Source organism: Eucalyptus grandis, chromosome 6 (assembly GCF_016545825.1).
Source record: "Eucalyptus grandis isolate ANBG69807.140 chromosome 6, ASM1654582v1, whole genome shotgun sequence".
Classification (NCBI taxonomy): Eukaryota; Viridiplantae; Streptophyta; class Magnoliopsida; order Myrtales; family Myrtaceae; genus Eucalyptus; species Eucalyptus grandis.
In genome coordinates this window covers 49,808,556-49,828,053 of record NC_052617.1, presented here as the reverse complement: position 1 = coordinate 49,828,053, position 19,498 = coordinate 49,808,556, and the positions used below count along the sequence as shown (strand labels likewise).

The 19,498-nt window shown below is 38.3% G+C and overlaps 2 protein-coding genes across 3 annotated transcripts; one reads left to right on the top strand and one right to left on the bottom strand.

Annotated features, from left to right (window-relative positions):
* Positions 1-611: 611 nt before the first annotated feature.
* LOC104450505 (sister chromatid cohesion protein PDS5 homolog A) lies at positions 612-15,308 on the bottom strand. 2 transcript variants are annotated; one of them, XR_726693.3, is made up of 27 exons: positions 15,084-15,308; positions 14,124-14,357; positions 13,788-13,969; positions 13,195-13,315; positions 12,742-12,963; positions 12,399-12,615; positions 12,148-12,293; positions 11,922-12,079; positions 11,696-11,842; positions 11,574-11,622; positions 11,027-11,215; positions 9,848-10,027; positions 8,853-8,992; positions 8,242-8,368; positions 7,784-7,924; positions 7,574-7,642; positions 6,101-6,237; positions 5,168-5,285; positions 4,272-4,406; positions 3,985-4,181; positions 3,739-3,886; positions 3,545-3,658; positions 3,371-3,457; positions 2,821-3,285; positions 2,670-2,737; positions 1,872-1,953; positions 612-972 (listed from the first exon to the last, which is right to left on the bottom strand). XR_726693.3 is itself a non-coding variant. In XM_010065086.3 (27 exons), the coding sequence occupies exons 1-26, from the start codon at positions 15,177-15,179 to the stop codon at positions 1,901-1,903; spliced, it is 3,918 nt and encodes a 1,305-aa protein (XP_010063388.2). In that variant the 5' UTR covers positions 15,180-15,308; the 3' UTR covers positions 612-972; positions 1,872-1,900. The 2 variants fall into 2 exon arrangements, 1 of the variants encoding a protein (XP_010063388.2); XM_010065086.3 differs by having other exon boundaries at positions 1,872-1,931.
* A 1,210-nt stretch (positions 15,309-16,518) lies between these two features.
* Positions 16,519-19,175, top strand: LOC104450504. Its single transcript, XM_010065085.3, has 2 exons — positions 16,519-16,936; positions 18,868-19,175. The coding sequence occupies exons 1-2, from the start codon at positions 16,639-16,641 to the stop codon at positions 18,918-18,920; spliced, it is 351 nt and encodes a 116-aa protein (XP_010063387.2). The 5' UTR covers positions 16,519-16,638; the 3' UTR covers positions 18,921-19,175.
* Positions 19,176-19,498: the final 323 nt, after the last annotated feature.

Genomic DNA, 19,498 nt, shown 5'->3' with positions numbered 1-19,498 from the left:
TTAAAAATTACCACATCAACATTCGCCGGCCAATTGTCCCCGGCCGACATCCATGTTAGCACCGACCAGCCAATTTTGGTCAGATGGACTAAATTTGCACAATTGTAAAAAGTTTAGGACTAAATTGGCCAAAAAAAAAAAAAGTTTAGAACTAAATTGACACAATTATAATAAATTTTGGACTTTTTTGGTAATTCTCCCTAGTAACTGCAATGGAGAGTTACTAGCTACAGAATTGAAAAATCACCTTAACTTGTGGAAAATTACCAAACACGTGAAAATAGAGGCTTCTGTAAGAAAATGAATCTTCCATATTGAACTGCAGTTTGAACAAAGCACATGCTGATATGAATATTAACAGTAATCTCAGGTGTAAAAGCAAAGATGTTGGCAAGCCATCTTCAAAAGTTAGGCACAGTGATTGGTTCATACATCGAACTGGTTAAAGCAGCTAATTCCAGGATAAAGTAGCCATGTATTGGACATCCTTCATGGAAATCCTCTAGGACAAGAGGAAATAGAACCGAGCAGCCAATGAACTCTCAAAAAGGAACTCGAGAGCTACAGATGCTTTTGATGTTTTGCTCGACCGGTAATTTTAGACCAGGTGGTTTTGTAAATAATTAAGAGAGATTCAAGACTCGCTTCCAGTAATTACATCCTTCAAGCACCTCGTGAGATCTTACTCCTGGTTTGTTTGACTTTGAAATAAGTCAGACCCAAACACAGGTAGCCACTAGCCAGTACACAAATAATTTCTACACAAGCATTATATATAATATTTTACCTGGTCATTATAAAATGCTATACAAGAACCAAAATGTTTAATGGAACCCCGAACATTCACCAGGATGGCACTTGCCAATTGATTATACTAACTGCTATGCCTGTAGCATTAGATGGCAAGAGCAATTTCCTGATCACCTGAGAGTTCACATGATGACCCAAACTTCTTCCTCTGAGTTCCGCAGCCTAAATGGGGCATACAAAAATTTACAATGCAATACCACATATAAATAATCGTATGATGCTGTAAATTGTCTACAAAGTCAAAGGAATTGCTTCCCACATGAAGAAGCAAAACTATGCACCTTTCACAGTTTAGAGAGAGAACCACAGCAACAAATCTTCCATGGCAAACTATCTGCAGTCACCTTTTAATCAGTTTCTACTCCATTGAGAGACTCCAATCCCAGGTCAAAAACTTGACTGAACTGCATATTTAATGCAGAAAGTTTCCGCTCAAAACTTAAGTACCACTCCACCCATCTTACTAAAACTCCTTGGTAAATTGCCACTGCCTATGATATCATTAAGAATAAGAGTCTCCTGGTTCTTATATTTATTATATCGTGTAAAGAAATCTGAGACCTGTAATTTACATAGTTTCCGGATTTGCATAACAATGCCTCCTTGTCTAGGCATAAACTAGCTGAATGCAGTGGTGTCGTTGCAAGTGTGAGGGCAGCATTATGGAATGTTAACAATAGAAAGACCTTCTTACCTTACCAAAACTATGATGACATCTACAGCAGTCTGGCAGAAAGGCATGCCAGAAACTGAGAAATGCAACAGCTAATCTCTTTCTATCCAACTAGATTAATTAATCCCTTAATTCCACTGAGCAATTAAATATAGTCATGGTGTTAAGGGAGAGAGAATATTAGGAACGAGCCTAGAAAAGATATTCGAAGGGCATAAAAGGACATTAGAAAACAGTAAAGGTTTGTAGAGTCAGCAAGATGTTTCAGCTTTTCAAGTGATGAAATATCTGAATTTTATACCTTGATAAATTCCCAGCACAAGAGATAATAACTTTAACTGTACTGAAAACAGCTAATAAATCTAAAGGTGCTAAGGCTAAAACTTACCCATCCAGCGCTTGATTATCTCCAGGGTTTCACTTTAAGCACATTATTTCATCCTCCTCACTGCCATCCAACATTTCCCGATCTATATAGGGTCAGTAAAAACACCAGGTTACATCTTAGGAAGATCAACGGAATAGCTATGACATATATCTCAGGAAGATAAAAATAATGTTCTTTCGAACTAATGACAAAGAATCTCATCCTTTTTTATGCATTCCAATGGTTAAGCACATTTGACAGTTCAAAATATGGATGCCCTCTTCTGTAGTATTAAAACAAGCAGTAAGTATAGAGAGAGACTCCCTGAAGTTTTTGTTCCACAGATAAGTCAATCTTCTTTACGAACATAACTTTTACTGTCCCCAATCATGAGTTACAGAATCTATCATTACTTATCACTAAAATAACATCTCCCACTATAAATAAACAGCAAAATGTTTTCACAGAAAACAAAACACAGACAACAATACAACTGCCAGGAGACATGGACCTATTCTCCATGAGAACGAAAACGAAAACAGGTAACATCTCAGCTAAAAAAATGAACAATTATACAAATTAATACCAACTATTTTAAGGCAAAGGGAGCCAATGCCTATTAATTACAGATTCAGCACATAACTCACCACTTCCATACAATTACTTCACGTGTATTACCGACATAAAAAGTTTCAACTTGTGATCATTGCGTTCAGAGTACAAACCACCCACAAGGTATGAATGGGAGCTGGAACACCATAAATAGGGTTTATTACATGTGAAGACAAAAAATATCTCTATCTATCCATAGATTCTCACCATTCATCGACTATAGAGAACAATTTGATTTGCTGCAGAACTTGCACCTCTTTATTACAACGAGTTTCCTGTGTGGAACAATTGTAAGGCTTTTAGAACAGTGAACTTTGGAGACAACAGTAAATCTACTCTAAGGTAAGGTTCGTTCAACCTTCAAGCGGGATGGATCTCGAAGCTTGGCTCTGTAAGACGCATTAGAATCAGTGGTTACACTACTACCTGCCTCGGTATTCTCTTTCAAAGAAATACCATTTCTACTAGTCTTCCTACTCTTCGCTTGTTTCTCTGTCGACATTGTAACTTTATCTACAGAATCACAAGAAGATAGAAGCTGTTCTTTGTCCACGGTTGGTTCAAATTCATTATTTCCATGCTCCACAATTGGTGGAACCTCCTCGCATAACAAAACAGAATCCGCATCTGGAGAGGGAACGAGCTTTCGTTTCATTCCTGGACTAATCTTGCTAGCAGTATCTTTTTGAGTTCCCGAGTTTCTAGAAGTCAAGGAATTGACTTGCTCATGCAACACATTTCTCAATCTTTTCAACTTCGTGTTTTCTGGTTGTTCACGATGCTTAACAAAACTTCTACCATATTTAGCAAGACTGCCAGCAACCTGAAAAGTGAACAAATCAACCAGAGAAATAGTCATGTAACAATCCCTAATCCCATAAATGCTAATGTTCTATGCAGCTATGTACCTTGGAGATGTTATTCTTGAAAACCTCGATAATCTTCTCAACAAGTCCGTCTTCGATAGCATAGCAAGTAATACCCTTTGTATTGGCCTATAAGAAATGATTAAATTCTTACGCTACCTAAGTATGAACTTTCTAGTGGACCAGCTTCTGTTATTATTTCGCTGGGAGACTTACTGTATAAATTGATGATGGCAGTAAGACAACCCCAGGAGAACGTGATGAGGAGATACTGCCCTGGTTTAACGAACTTGTAAAGGCACTTCCAATCTCTGACAGAATGTGCAGTCTCTGCATTGGAAAACTACATAATATGAAAAAAGTCGCAAATTGTAGCGCATAAAGAATTGGGATGAGATTGAAGCACGTACAGGAGATTTATGAGCATCAACAGCATCCTCAGCTTTTCTAATACCTCTAAATATACTAAACAATTGTGAGAAAGTGTCAGAAATGAGAACCAAATCACCATTGACATTCTCCGGGTTTACTAAAGCCTGTATGAGGTGAAAAAGAGGGCTGCAAAGGAAAATTACCCAAGCCTTGTCATAATACAAGATTTATGTAGTTAATTTGCAAGCAATAGAGCACTAGAGTTCATTCCGCCTTGAATTTACCTGCAAAAGTGACAGAATATGTGTTCGTCCTGATATTTTTCCGGAGGGAAATCCTCGTCATGAGCAAGAACATGAATCAAGAATACCAATATGTAAACTGGCAAATCAGTGGTTGAACATCCTTGCACAGAAGATTTCTGGTGACCACGAGCTTCCCTGGCATGATCCTTAACAAACTCTCCCATATATTTGAAAGACTAAAGGAACAATGTCAATGGAGAGCAGTTAGCAGACGTAAAGCAAAAGGAGTAATGGAGAATGATGGATAAGGACAAAAAAATATATACATCATCTTTTATCTCTGTGACGCAATCTGAAGTGGCCAATGCAAAAGCACATGCATATCTACTTGGAATAACACGCTCCCTTAGTAGTTTACGTGTTTTATCTATGAATATTCTCCTGACCAAGGAAGAAGGATCCTGAACAAAAGTAAGCACATTTAAATAAGAATAAGATAAACATGAGATGAGAGGAACATAATTAGAGCAGGTAAGACTACAGCAATGATGTAAGAAAAGGACACAATGTGAGTCATGTAAGAATAGGTAGCAGCCATGTACATGAGTTTATGCAAAGACTCACGCATGATAATTCCTGATAACTAAAAAATTATAGAAAGATAACCTACTGATTTGTCCAATGTCTACATATATTCCTATAGTGATAAAAAGCAGAAAATTGTTCACAGATACTAGCTTTAACTGACAAAAGTTGTCACTGAGAAGGTAGTTGAAGTAAATTCATACAACCAACCTTCCTGACAACAGGGAAAGAAAAGGAAATAAAGCAAGAAAAAAAGATCCTTAATCAGCTCCCAAAAATGGAAAGATGAGTCATAGTATTACACAACTAAAAGGCCAATACCCACAATCTTGGGACAAACAGTTTCTTCCCATGGTAATAGAGTACAATCAGAACTTGGTCCTAACTATCTCAATGGGAACTAGCACTATTTTTAAGAAGTTTCTCTAAGCCTAAACAAGCATGACTTGAACACAGAAATTCTCTTTGGGCCGCATCGCAAATCATATCATCATCAACAACATATTAAAAAAGCACGCGACAGGGAAACAAATGCTACAACAATGTTAAATTAGTTCAAGTAATGTCCTCAATGCTGTAGTTATAATGTGGAAAATTCTTCGAAACAAGCAGGGGTTCTAAGGCAAGCACAGTGTACCTTTGCAGTTAAGATTGTATAGTGAAATATTTCTGGAGATATGTGTAAATCCCATCTCTTAGAAAGCCTAAGAACAGATTTTGCTGCAGCCAGTCTTAAATGAGAGGAGTCATTTCCACTGCATATCCAACAAGCAAGGCACCGATGAGAAAAATGAGTTCTCTAGATAAGCTTTCAACAAGAAAGAAATAAGCATGATGAAAGCACTGATATTTTGGGGATGGGGTGTTCATTGAGAAGGGTAAATGCATTCTGGCTTCTCATGAATCTGGAGAATCTGGAAGAAGATTTTCACTAGTTTCGCATGTCCTTCCCAACGGAACTCCAACCCCAAAAAAAAAAAAAAAAAAAACCAAAAGAGTGATCAATCACCTAAATGGTCTATTCTTCTTCCATTTCTTCACCAAAATTAGCATTCAAAATATGTTGTCACATTGCGACTTTTTTTCACCACAACAAGACAACAAGAATACACAACTATGCCCTAGAATGTTCTTCTCCACTTGCTACATAAGTTATCAATTATTTGGAAAAAGAAAAGGTAATTGACTGAATAATATGGACTCCTTTATTAAATTTCTTTCATTCAGAAGTTTCCCAACTAGACACATCAAACAATAAGAGAGCCGCTCAAATAAAGGAACTCTAAGAATTGCCCCTTTGGAGTGTGGGGCTCCCTGCCAGTGCAGCAGCATGTGGGGGAAAAAAGGAAAGAAATAGAAATGGGGAACGAAGCTAATTATTGAAATACTTGTAAAAGAAAAGGAAAAATCTCCAAGTATCTCTTTTGGCGACTTATGTGCTTAACCTAACTTGATTATTTTAAAGAATGACAAAAAACCGATTTTGAGTGCCAAGTATCAAAAGAAAGCATGACAAAGCAAGAAGAATGCATGTGATAAAAAACACAGATTCTTTGTTAGTAAATAGTACCTGGAGAGGACAGAATCAGAAGTTTTTCCTTCTTGCAACATTTTTGCCAACAAGCTCAACAAATGGTCAATATTTCTCCTCACGTGGCTGCCCCGATGAGGTAAAAAGCTTTTGACAAGAGTTTTTAGGCCATAAATCTGCACCAGGCAAGGCACGAATGAGTAAAAGCTTAGACCATTCGGAGGAAGTCAAGAGCCATAATAAGCCTATTAATAAAAGCTTCTTTCTTATTGCAAGAGCTTAGATCATTAAAAGCCTAAACAGAATGAGAGATAGGCTGCAAACTATTTCTCATTCCTATCTCTCATTCATCACCGCTGAGCACTAAGGCTCTATCTTCTTTCACATAAACAGGGGGCAGTGTTTCTACCAAGTATTGCAGAAAATCCACTAAAATTTTAGGTCAGCTTTGCAATCCTTCTTGCATAACGAAAAGTGCAGTCTTAAATAAGGTCATTTGTATGTGCTGACCAGAAGCTACAAAGGCATCTCAGTCCTAAAGTTAAAACGATCGCAACTTTGTAGTCATAGAAAACAGTTTCCCAGTATTAACCTTCATTCCTTTTGCCAACAGACGATCGCCCTCAAGGAATCATACTCACTATAGCCGAATTTTTTACGGGCTAGAGCTATCTCTCATCTTGTTACATACTCTTTTTGCTAGGTAAATGTGGGAAAGGGAAAAACAGGAACCAAATCCAGGCCCTTGAACACTAGGCTGGACCCTTGCTCCTTAACAGAAATCAAAAGTTACAATACAATTAGAAACTCCAACTTAATACAGCAAACTTCTACCCTTATAAGGTACTTAATTCATAATTTTCTAGTGTGAGCATTGCAGTGGGCTCTTTCATTCACAGGAAGAAATAGCAATTAGATATTTGTATTCCGCTAATCTTACAAGCAATCATTCTAGTTATTCAGCTGCGCTGCAATCAGTTGTTTGCACAGCAAATTGGGCAGAAATATGCAATATGAACTCTTAAATCTGGTACTGCTGCTTTTAGGATTAAGGGAATAAAAGTGCTCTTCAGTTAGCAAACTTGATGTTATTGATGGTCAAGTATTTAATAAAACACACAAGAAAATGTATGGCTCAAAAATAACATGGTGGAAACAGTAACTATGAGCCCTAACTCCACTGCCAAGTACCTAGGTAGGAAGATTCTGCTATCCATTAACAATCAGAAGATCATGTGGAAGCCAAAAGCACAGATCATGAAGGCTAACTTCAGTCAACTAATTTATATTAGCTATATTAGCTATTCAACATTTGGATCACATCTAAAGAAAACCCTCTCTGCACTGCCAAAGTAAATTTGCTCTTTGTCAAGCAGAACTCAAGTTCTTTGATAATTTCTCAAATTGACTTTTGCACCCCATAATAAGGAAGTACCAGAAACCAAAATTTAGTGAGAAAAATCATCAAGTTTGCACCTTAACATCAATAAGCAAACTTTCTCTCAACATTACCCTTAATTTGCAGGAATTACTACATCCAGATGTCTCGTCCCCAGACGTTGAATTGTCCAGCGAATTCATCTGCAAAAGACAATATTAACCATTAGGCAAATTAGTTTCTGAAAAAATACAAGTGAATGGGGATTTGGCAAAAGATCAGACCTGATAGTCTAGCACAAACTAAAGCATGGGTAAGCATGCATTGTAGCTTGTACAAAGTACCTGAAAATTTTTCTCTAGTATAAGTGCAGTAATCTCTCCATCTAGATCCTCGAAGGTGGCAGTTGAATGCTGTGCAAGACATCCCAAAGATTGCAAGACAGTGGGTAGATTCTGCCCACTATGCAATGAATCCACCAGTCTCTGGTGGGCAAGGTGCATCAAGCAAGCATTGTTAGTGATATCAATAAATGCTGATGCACCATACCATTTCTTTGCTTTAACAGCATAGCACTGACTAGACTAAACTAGTCACTGGATAAAGAGAGAGAACAATGATGATAAGACAGGGAACTTATATAATTTCATTCAGTCAGTCCAAGGACTTGAGTGTTAATTAAATGGCCACCTAAATCTCCCCATTGAGCCTTATAACTTTGACCCCTGAAAAGAACCTTTGACTCAAATTTACAGCCCGAACACCATGTACAACCACATCTGTTTTAAGATGCTAAATTTACCTTGGTTAGTTCTGAAAAAATGTATTGCTCCGAACTGCCCATGACAGCAGCAATTGCGGAAACAGCGACTTTGGATTGAGCACGAGTACCATCAAGGCACATCTGCTCCAAGATTGGGTAAATATCACTGCAAAGTGAAGAAAAGTCTGAGTATTCCCGTTAAAAGCCCAAAATACATATTAAAACTATCCTCTCAGAAGTTCAGTAGAATCAGAAATTTCTAAGTGGAAGTTCCACACGAATATGTATCCCACAGCACTTACTGAAATCCAATCTATTCAAAAAACTAAAAAATAGAAAACTGCATTTCTGACATGGAATGGGAAATATTAAAAGATACAGAGTAAATAATTTTCTCTTCAAAAAATTTAAAAGCAACAAGCAACTTCTAATGGATCTACAACCAGTCACTGCATGAAATGATGAAAGAATCTCTGACCAGAAATTAATTTTCTTTTAATTAAGACTCGCTGAAAAAAGCATATGGGCATTTTATAAAATTTCCATAGGGTGTACTATGATATGACTAGGAAATAAAAGGTTGCCACAAATATAAGTTAAACCATATAAGATTCTGTCCAACATTTGAACTCACAGAGTTCCAAAACTACCTGAGTTTGACAAAAATGTGGCTGCCTGCTTTAGCTAAGATTTTGGTCATTGGATCGCGATAGGGCTCATTCTTCTCTAATAACAAACGGAGCTTCACTTCTGAGCCTTTGAGGAGGGATGGGCAGTAACGAACAATAGCCTAGCCAATTTTAATAAAAGACTAAACATTGTAAGGATTCAACATATTATATGGGCTTCAGCACAGAGTCTTTTTATCCATCAACAAAATCAATGAATCACATCAACAAAAAGAACATTTCCAATTAACTGCATTTGTGTCAAGCATGCACTTAGAGCTTCTATTAAACTACCTGAGAATGGAAGGAGAATTTTTCTTCAATGAGATTATTTCCACGAACTCATCTTAAAATTTTCATTTGAAGAGAAGAAGCATTCACTTATCATGATGTAACCCCAAGACAACAAGCTTGCAGCTCGAGAGTAAGTTTGCTGCTGCTTGCATTGACTATTCTAACAAGCAGTCAAATTAAACTCAAGCTAATCCCTCTTAAATTGCTCCCTTTAATTGATATTGTAGATTTTGAGACATTTTATCCAGTTAAAAGACCGATTTCTACTACATGTTGACTGAAATGCACAGATAAAACCAGGCGAAAGACAAAAGGACATGCATGAAATTTTCACTTAATCCTGCTGCTCCAACAAAGGTAGAAACACTCAAATATACCCACACCCCTCTTCACCGGTACACAAACAGAAAATCCCTGAAAAATTAGATATCCTTGACAGCAGAGGTCTATCATCTGTTCCTCCACTGCCAATTGGAAGATTCAATTTTCAAACTATTCAAAGACTTCCTTTTGTAACTATTCTTTCTTATGAGTCTTTGATTGCACTGTAAACCCTTCAGATTGACAATCTATAATCTGTTCCTCATCTGCAAGAGTTTTGAGTTAGTAGTTGAATCTCATGTTATCAAAAAGTACCTATTGCTTTGCCATACTCCTAAAAATGAATAGCACCACATTCTTACCATAAGTAGTTTGATTGAAGAAGCCTCCAAGTGTCTGCCTCCAAATTTCCCACTGGAAAGATAATCCAGTATATTCTGCACATATTCTGAGCTGAATATGCTGAAGATGCACTTGGCACTTAGTAAACGCAAAAAATCAACATGTGGATGTCTATCCCTGATCTTTTTCACGAAATTTTCCTGAAAGAAAGTGAAAAGATAAGAATAATCAATACAAAGTATTTCCACTAACTGAGATACAAGACAGAACACTGTACCAAAAAGTTTTACTAGATTCAAACTTAAATAAGCTTGCTTTAGTATCTAACACTCTGTTTGCTGCTGCCAAAGATCCCTACTTATGATCATGGTGGTCCTTGGATAAGCTGTATCATTTGGTCTGGTTCTAGGTCATTATCTACTGTGGATGATGTTATGGAGTATTGTGGCAAGGTAGCTTTAGCTTTAGAGAAGTGTTTTGGCCCTTTTCATGTATTTGGCAACACCTCAGAGGCCACGACACTCCAAAATTGGCTTCTAAAAAGCACCTTATAGGTGCTTCCAGATCATGGTTTTAAGAGTTTAATCAGACAAAAGTATCACTTATTTAAAACACTTCTTAATAGTTCGAAGATTGTACAACACCTAAAAAAATATCTGTTTTCGAACGAATTTAATAGCGACAGCCCTAATACAAACATCACGATAACACCAAAAGCTAAGCAAGATGCTAAAGCACTGCCAATACGCTCTTAGTTAAATCATGTCACTCGTGGAACAATGATCATTTTCCTTATACAGTGTCAAATAATAAACAACTGTGAATACTCTTCGGTTGGTCCACTAAGATTTAAGAAGTTTGGGCAATGTCCTTCCTAAGTTAGGATTTCATTATTTCACCACTTTCATTATAACTATTCGAAGTCAATGCCTGAACTCAGTGAAAGTTTGTTCTGACAACAAAGTTCTCATATTAATTAAAATTTTACAGGACAAATTCACATTGTTTTCTCAATTAAGTGTCCCATCTAATAGTTGGATCTGACCAATGAATCCAATCAATCGGGTAGTATGAAGGTAAAATAAGGCAAGTAATGCATGATCACTTAACAACTTGGAAGAGGCAAAAATGCCAAAACATATGGATGATAAAGTGAATTCACATATAGCCTATTGAATGATGTAAAAATGACAACGCACTCGGGCATGTCGAGCTTTTATAATTGATGCTTCATCCAATAGCTGAGCAAGCGCATTAAAAATATAATTATCCTTCATCTGGTCTAGCTTGTAAAAGCACTCCAGTGCTTTGGCTGGATCTGGAAATGATGCAGACATTCTCTCAAATGATGCTTTGATTTTGTTGTCCAGTTCATCCAGACAGGTCTCCTGCAGCGCCAATTTAAACCCATGAGAGCTCCAACATAATGACTAATCTTAGAGAGGAACAAGACTAAACAAAAACATCATTTTTCATTCTCATTCAGGTAGTCAACTCTAGTAAAGAGAATCAATACGTAATGGGAACAAGATACCTAGAGCTACAACTAAATTACTTTAATTGCATACAGATTTGTGCATGTTGACCATCATTGTGCTTTCAGTGGAATATCAAGGGAAAATAACACCAGGAATCCATGACGAACTCCAGGACAAACATAGACACAAATGACAAAGGATTGGCATGACAATCTGCCCAACTTCAAAAACAAAAGAAGAATAGAGTGTGAGAGTTCGAGCAAAGTACCTTCTCTTTCTTTCTTAGAGCCAAAAAATTTCTCAGCTCAGATTGCAACCTGCAGGTACAATTGTTTCATAAGTAGACCAAACTTCACTCTGCCTAATGCAGCATCTACAACTTCTGCCTACCTGTGTTTCTGAAACAATATAGTATCCAATGCCTTTACATGCAAAGATGTGAACAGAGAAAACATGTGCACCCAATGCATTGTTCTCTCCAGTAGGGGAATATCAGGAAATAAATCTTCAGCAAGTAGAAGTTCCATGTTTTGGGACCTGAAACGCATAAAATTGCATCACGGTTGGCGAAATGTCGATTTGATCACCAGGGAAATGGAGGTTTATATATGCATACCTGAACTCCTTACAATCTCTATCATAGGAGAGCATCAAGATATTGCAGGGAATCCGTTCAAAGTGGTCAACTATGGTCATGTTGCCTTCAGCACACTTGCTGCAATAACTCCTATATACTTCCATCAACTTCTGCAAGGCCTTCTTCCTCACAGATATCTACATTAAGAGATCATTATGTAGTTAGGACAGCTCTTATGGACCACAAAGGCAGATCTTTAAAGTACCTTCTTATCTCTAAGTCTTTCAGCAGCTTGAGATATCAGTGTGAGTGGAATGAACTTAAAATTACATTTCGCCAGATCACAGATAGCTGCCACGGCCTGTATCCTCACTCTATCATCTATGTCCAGTAGCCGGCCCTCAAGTGCAGCTGCCAAGGTATTATCAACATATGAGATGCATAAAGTAGGAAAGACTACAAAATCAAGAACTAATGCCACGGCAAATGAACATGTTAGATCGCTGAACAGCTTACAAAGAACTTCATGTAATTCACCCCCAGTGGGGTTGGCTGTACAGAAATCTTTTACGCATTGTAAAGCTGTAACTCTAACTTCCACAGATTTATCAGAGAATCTGTTCAAAAACTCTACAAAGAGATCATGATAATTCTGTGCAGCTCGGCATCCGGGCACAGAAAAGAGTTTCCCGATCAAACTTACAGCTTTTATTCGAACATCAACTTGATCAGTCTACACGGAGAATAAGTTAATCAGTAAACATACAAGTATGCATTCAATAGAAGAACACCGCAAAAAAGAGATTTTATAAATGTAAACACTTTAAAGTGATTGAAGTCCTCCAAATGAAGCCCATACCAGTAACTCTCGTGTCAGGTTTGGGATGACATCAAAAAGCATTTGAGGAGTGCAGATGAATATTTTAAATATTATTTTATGGTACATCTCTCTAAGTTCACTCCCTTCAGCATCTCTATCCATGATGCAGGATGTTAAAAAACCACGGACAAAGGGTTCAAGCTTCTGGCAACAAGTTTGCAGGACAGAGACGGCAAGCTGAGAAGAAGCAGATGGTACACCCTGTACATGAATAATGGAAACTTCAGAAGAGAGTAAGTTGAAACTTTCAAACTAGAGTGAAAGCAACTTCACTAATAAGCAGACATCATATGAATGTAAATGCTACATGGACCACCTCATGCACACACTCAAACAGAAAGACACAAAATGAAGCATTTGCATGCAAGCCCTGCTGCAGCATCACTGAGCACTGAGCACAGATAAATGAACTTTGACTCCATCAGCACTTACCTTTTCCTCTTTCAAAAGATTTCGCAGTATCACTTCCAAGAGCTGCTCAGAAGCTTCCTCATCAATGATATGTGTCAATATCGACATGACATCATTAATCAAAGTCTTTTCATGTTTTTCTCTACAAAGGCAAGAAGAGAGTGTCACATATTGTTGAAAGAACTGGTAAGGAAAATATAGAAGACAAAAAGGATTATGTGTGCCACCAAGGTTAGTGATTACCGTGAAAATAGTGAATGAAACAACAAAGACTTCTAAACGATTAACTTGCTAAAATTGCTATTAGATTTTAGTGGCATTCCCATTCCAGGAAAAAGGGTCAATAAGATACAGATTCGTAATTTTCATGGAAACACCATTTTGCATGATTGCAAATACTAAAGTCAAGTTCACTAGCTCTATACCTGACGTAAAAGTTAAATGCTCCACTAGTTTCAACCATAAATTTCACTCTCTTTCTCTACAAAAAGTTGGGTCCAAGGAAGGATGGTCATATCATTTAACATATTAGATTTTATACAGATCAATCTGCCACTTAAGGATGAAGAGGTAGCACAAATACGTTTGGAGAGAGAGAAAATGAGAGAGTTGACCTCACAATGGAGAAGAGGACGTTGAACATTTCAAGGATAAGATCACTACAATCGCTATCCAACAATACCACCCAGCATTTACAACGTGCAATGGTCTCTAGTATTTTAACCCTCTTTGAAAAGTATGGGCTCTCTGTGTCAGCCAGCTCCTCGAACGTGCTAGCAATTAGTTTGAAGATGTCCTGCAATAACACAGTTCAGATGGACATGTTGAACACAACAATATATACATACATAAACAAATGGCGCACTTCATGAGAACTGACATCATCAATCTGCAGTGATAATTAAGAAACACAGGCAGCTAACAAAGATCTCAGTGTAGAAATCTCTTACCGGAAGATATTTGTCTTCAAAAGGTGGCTCAGGGGCCATCACTCGAAAGATTTCACTTGCACATATGGAGACAAGAAGCCTAACATCCCTGTCTTTATGTCGAGCAAGAGAATGCTTCACTATTGTCTCCCTTATAGGCTTTAAGGCATCTTGAACCTTTTCGGCAGCTTCCACCTGCTGTGCAGCCTCTAGCACTGAAGGTTGCTCTATTTGGGACAATGCATTTGCAGCTTTCTGCAGGAAAAAAAAAAAAAGTGTAAGGCATTTAAAGAAAATTTGCAGTTGCACTCACGAATCAAATATGACTCCTCAAAAGCTTCCACATAAACCAAACTCTCCAAGAAAGAGATGGCAAAAACGTAAGATAAATTTAAAAAAAACAAATAAAGATATAAACAGGCGTTTGATCATTTTAATACAATAAACAAGCAAATGCCACAAGTAATCTCCACCCGATTGAAAGGCTAACAGTAGGTGCTCGGAATCGCAAATTGCAGACCTCTACCGATTGATCTTTAGGGAGTCGTAAAGAAGTAAGAGTTGAATCTATGTTATGAATAAATCTCTATTTAACACCCCACCCAAAAGAAAATGGACAAGAAAACATCGATGTTGCAAGAACAGAAGAAAAAACTACTGACGGAGAGCTTGAAAAATCTACCAAACTAGATGATAAACATGACTCCGACCACAAGCTCTTCGCTCCAAAACTTCATCAGCCGGAGCCTGCGAGAGATATTCAAACACGCAATAATAACTAGACTGGGCCTCGCATTCTAGTCCCGCTGCTCTACTAGTTACCAGATACAGCACACTGACTCAGCATCCAACACCTTCGTGGCTCCCGCGCGACAGAAATGAACCAAACAGACAGTACTGCAGACAACTTCACACTCCATTGGCGGAAATGCAACGGTGCGCTTATACAAGTATTTGAGAATGTCTCGGGTTTAGACTTACACGGAGCGATTTGACGAGAAAATCCTTGTTCGGGCGAGATTGCCGGAGAATCTGAGCGCCGACGTCGGCGACGAGTTGCAGAGCCGCCTCGTCCATCGCTCGACGGAGGAGGAGAGCACCGCCGCTGCCGATCGAGGAGCGCGAGCGGGAGAGAGAGAGAGAGAGAGTAGGAATGGACTGCGAGGGTTTGGGATTGGATTCACTGGCAATTGCTCGGATGCTGAGTGAGGAGAAAGCAGTTTTAGAGAGAGAGAGAGATTTGGGTTTTGAGAGAGAGCCCTCTCCCGCCTTCTGAAGCGCGTGGCTGTCACGTGACCCGGTTCGAGCGGAAATTTTGCTTCAGGCGGATGGGCTAAAAACGAAAATAAATCAAGCCCCCGATGACTTTCGCATGTTCATCCACCCCGATCATCGTAGCTTTTGCGCCTATCATAAACTTCGTGCTTTAATTCGATTTCAAAAAATTTAACATATGGGAAATTCCCTTTTTCTTTTTTTACCTTTCTCACGTGAATAATTATTTTAATTTGATAGTTTAAAATGCATAAAATTGCTCAAACTAACTGGTGTGAGCAAAATTATTGATAATGACAACGTCTACTTATTAGATAAAACGTGAAGGAAAAGATAAGAAAAATTAGGATAGAATGCAACAATTAAAGTCATGTCGCTATATTTGGAGCAACTAAATACTGGATGGAGTCATGTTTTTTTAGATGATAATAGTTGAAAATCAAAAATAAAAGTGTACTCCTCAAATTTTAACATGCATAGTCTTTATTTGTTATTCACGTATATTCCAAATCTTCACCTTGTAGTAAAAAATAGAAAATAACATAAATAACTTTTGAATTTGAACTTCCTAAATTTTAACCCATTATATAACATGATTTATAAGTTTTTAATTTGTTCAATACAATCAATAAACTTTAACGTAATAAGTAATATCTCGTGAATTTTTAATTAATTCAATGTACTTTACAGACTCTTGATCCATAAATTATAAGAAAATATTAAATATTTGTCCAAAACTTAAATAAAATGAATGACAATATTGAACATTTTCATATAGTTCGTGCACATATCAAAAGTCTAAAGATCACAATAAGCAAATCAATAGTTCACAAACCATATAGTATAATGGACTAAGGTTCAAAACTTACATTAAATAAATTAAAAGTTCATAAATCACATAGATTATTTTGCGATTATCTCTATAGAAATTATAACTTAGTCCCAAAAATTATGAAAAAATTATATATGAATCCACGTATAAATTTATAAATATTATGATATTTATCAAGTGTTGCTTAAGAAAAATTTGGCGGTGGAGAGGCTTTTTTTTTTTTTTTTTTTTTTTTGGCCAAATCATCTGGTAATTTATTTTTATGTCCGATTTTTGGAAGGTAAAATAACGCCCCCCTCTCTCCCTCCCTCTCCCTCCTGCGCTGACTAGAGTTGAGTTCGGTTCACGCCGAGTTGGGCCGTCGTGTTCTCCAATCCACCCTCTGCAAATCGAGCCGAAAAACCCTCGGGTCCTCGGCGAGCTCCGACGATGGAGGCAGCGAACAGGGCGCTGGCCGCGCTCGCGAAAGTCGCGAACAACAACATCGTCGTCGACGTCTGCTTGGTGGGCGCCTTCGCGGCCCTGTGCGTGAGGTCGGTGAACCAGCAGAAGTACATCGAGGCCCTCGAGGCCGAGAAGGACTCCCTCGTCAGCTCGAACAAGGCCACGAAGAAGGCCATGTGGGATTGGAAGCAGCAGCTGTTCGCGGAAGCCGCCTCCGACTCTGCTCTCCTCCCTCTCGCCAAGCTCAAAGTCATCTATGGCGAAGCCCCGGCTCCGCAGCCCGGTACTCTCTCTCTCTCTCTCTCTCTCTCTCTCTCTCTCTATGAAGTTTCTCGGTGTCGTCGATCCACGAGTACTAGATTGCAGAAAACCGGGGTGCTCTAATCGTCGGTTCGAAGTCGTGAACATCTCGGGCACGAGTCGAGAAGAGACATTTCGTGGAAAACCCAATCAGCGCCGCTTCAATGATCTTTTTGCATGAAATTGGCCGTGAATTGTTTAATTGGCTACTCTTATAATGTGGCCGGAAACGTGCATATGAAATTATGTAAACAGTTTTGAAGAACAATAGGATAGAGTTTAGACTATGAGGCATCTCTTGTTTTGGGCTGCCATAAGTGTGATTTGATTGGTTAGGGAGCTTTTGATGCTAAGATGGGTGATAATCCTAGACCATCCACAGGGTTCTTTGATTGCGGTAATGTGATTGGTTAGAAGGGTATCCTGTCAAATTCTGCGCTTAATTATCCAGCAAATTTCTTGAAGTGGCAGTCATGGAACGTTTGATCATGTTTTTTCTGTTTCACTACTAGTTTGCTTGAATACATTTCTGTTGTAGGCTCATTGTGTGCTTGTACTCTGTAAATTTTGTCTCCTTAGGACACTTTGGAGGAATACTGCTCCCATTCTTGCTTCAGTCTCTCTCTTTTCTGTAATAATAAACCTTGAACTGAGTAAAGGGTATAGGAATGTGGCCTGTGGGGCATTTGAATAACCCTGGGAGGGAAGCTGATGAAGCACATACAGAATCCTTATTGAAGATGCCTTACGACTTAGGTTTTGAAGTCCTTTAACGATGGTGCAGTTATTAAATGCTGATATTGTTTGGGTTGGAGAATCGTGGGCTACATCCCTTTTGCAGCCCAATTTGAACCCTGGATGTGATGTACTTAGTGATCTTTCTCTTTCCAAAGTTTTCGAAGAGTTAATTTTCAGGAAGCAAATGAGGACATGGGGTTTGAATAGTTAAATTATACCCGAGAAGCGAGAATTAGGATTTTTAGAACCTGTGTTATTAGGCAATTATATCTCTCTGCAGTCTGCAGGGAAGGGGGTCAGTCTACATTTCTGAATTAAAAAGGACATATCTCATGACCTAGAACTGGTTTCTTAATGATGAAGCAATGCATTAGTGCCTCTAAGCCAGTAGAACTGAATTAGGGAAACAATCTTTTTCTCTTTTCACTTTGTGAGTCCTAATATCAGTAAGATGTCATATGAGAAAAAGATTCTTGCAAGGTAAGAGAATGAGGTACAAGTGATTTTAAGTAATTATGTCTGACAAAATAATTGGATATATCAGTTCTAGGTCACAGTACACTTTTTTCCAGATTTGAAGAGTATTCCGACATTTGTTTGTGCTGCTATCAATTGTCGATTAGTTGAGCAAGGGAAGAGTATTGGCAGTGCAACCACCCATTTTTGCTCTTAATGATTGGAAATCTTGCATCCTTTATGTTTCCCAATCTTGTGTGGCAGAAGAGAGAGAGGGGGTGGGGTTGATCAGTTCCTTTACTAGTGCCCGGACTTTATCATCTGTCTGCATGTATAAGTGCATGTATTGGCTGGGATATAGATCTGTCTAGAGGAACATCGTTGAGACTTAGAGTGTTGCTTTTTAAGCAGCTCTAGCATCTTTGTGGCCTTCCATTTCATGGCAGACTAGTTTTCTAATGCATTAAAAGAATTGCCATTGGCTATAGCTTATGTAGATCTTCACAAGGGAATACTCATATCACACTTTCAGAGATCGATAAATGGGTAGATGGTTGTCGATGTACACATATGTAGATCTTCTTCATACATATATTATGACAAGCTCTTGTGTGATGTATGTGCCTTTTTTGGTCATGGTTCCGGGTATACCAAGTATCAGTTGCTATCTGAAACTAATTGCTAATGTATCTGATTGGCCGTCTTTTTCGTGTGTACCAGGAAATAAAGTGGGAGAAGATGCAAAATCCCCTGCCTCCAAGTTTGTCATCTGAACTCTTCTTTGCCGGTGTTCTTATTAGTTGGAAATGCTGCCGATACTTGAATACTGAGAGGTTTCATAATTTCTTACTCGTCTGATGTATAAACTGGAGATTAGGCATAGAAACAGTGCCTATAAATTTGGAGCTTCCTTGGATGGACCAAAAATGTAACTATCCATGTGCGGAAGGCCCATCTGCAATACGAAGACGGAGTTTTGTTTGTTAAGCCCCGTTATGGACTTTTCAAATTAACCATGTTTTCCCCCAGTGTGGTGGTTTCTCTTTCTTTAGGGTGGAGGAGGACATTCTAGTGTTTTCTTGGTCACGTGACATCGTTATGAAACCAACAATTCCAGTCCTCTAACAACAATAAAGGGAATTCGACTCTCTCCGTGACCGACGGTGAATGGCGGCAATAGTCACTGATGACTGCGATCAATGATATGCAATTGAAAACCACTGACGTTATGAAGCCAACAATTCCAGTCCTCTTACAACGATAAAGGGAATTCGACTCTCTCCTTGACCAGCGGTGAATGGTGGCGATAGTCACTGATGACGGCGATCAGTGATATGCGATTGAAAGCCAC

Coding starts and splice junctions, on each gene's coding strand:
- LOC104450505 (XM_010065086.3), bottom strand. CDS start 15,179: ATGGACGAGGCGGCTCTGCAACTCGTCGCCGACGTCGGCGCTCAGATT. Junction 4,407..5,167: donor ATACAATCTTAACTGCAAAG/GTACACTGTGCT, acceptor ACTTTTGTTCAG/GATCCTTCTTCCTTGGTCAG. Junction 3,286..3,370: donor TCAAGAATAACATCTCCAAG/GTACATAGCTGC, acceptor TTCACTTTTCAG/GTTGCTGGCAGTCTTGCTAA.
- LOC104450504 (XM_010065085.3), top strand. CDS start 16,639: ATGGAGGCAGCGAACAGGGCGCTGGCCGCGCTCGCGAAAGTCGCGAAC. Junction 16,937..18,867: donor AGCCCCGGCTCCGCAGCCCG/GTACTCTCTCTC, acceptor CGTGTGTACCAG/GAAATAAAGTGGGAGAAGAT.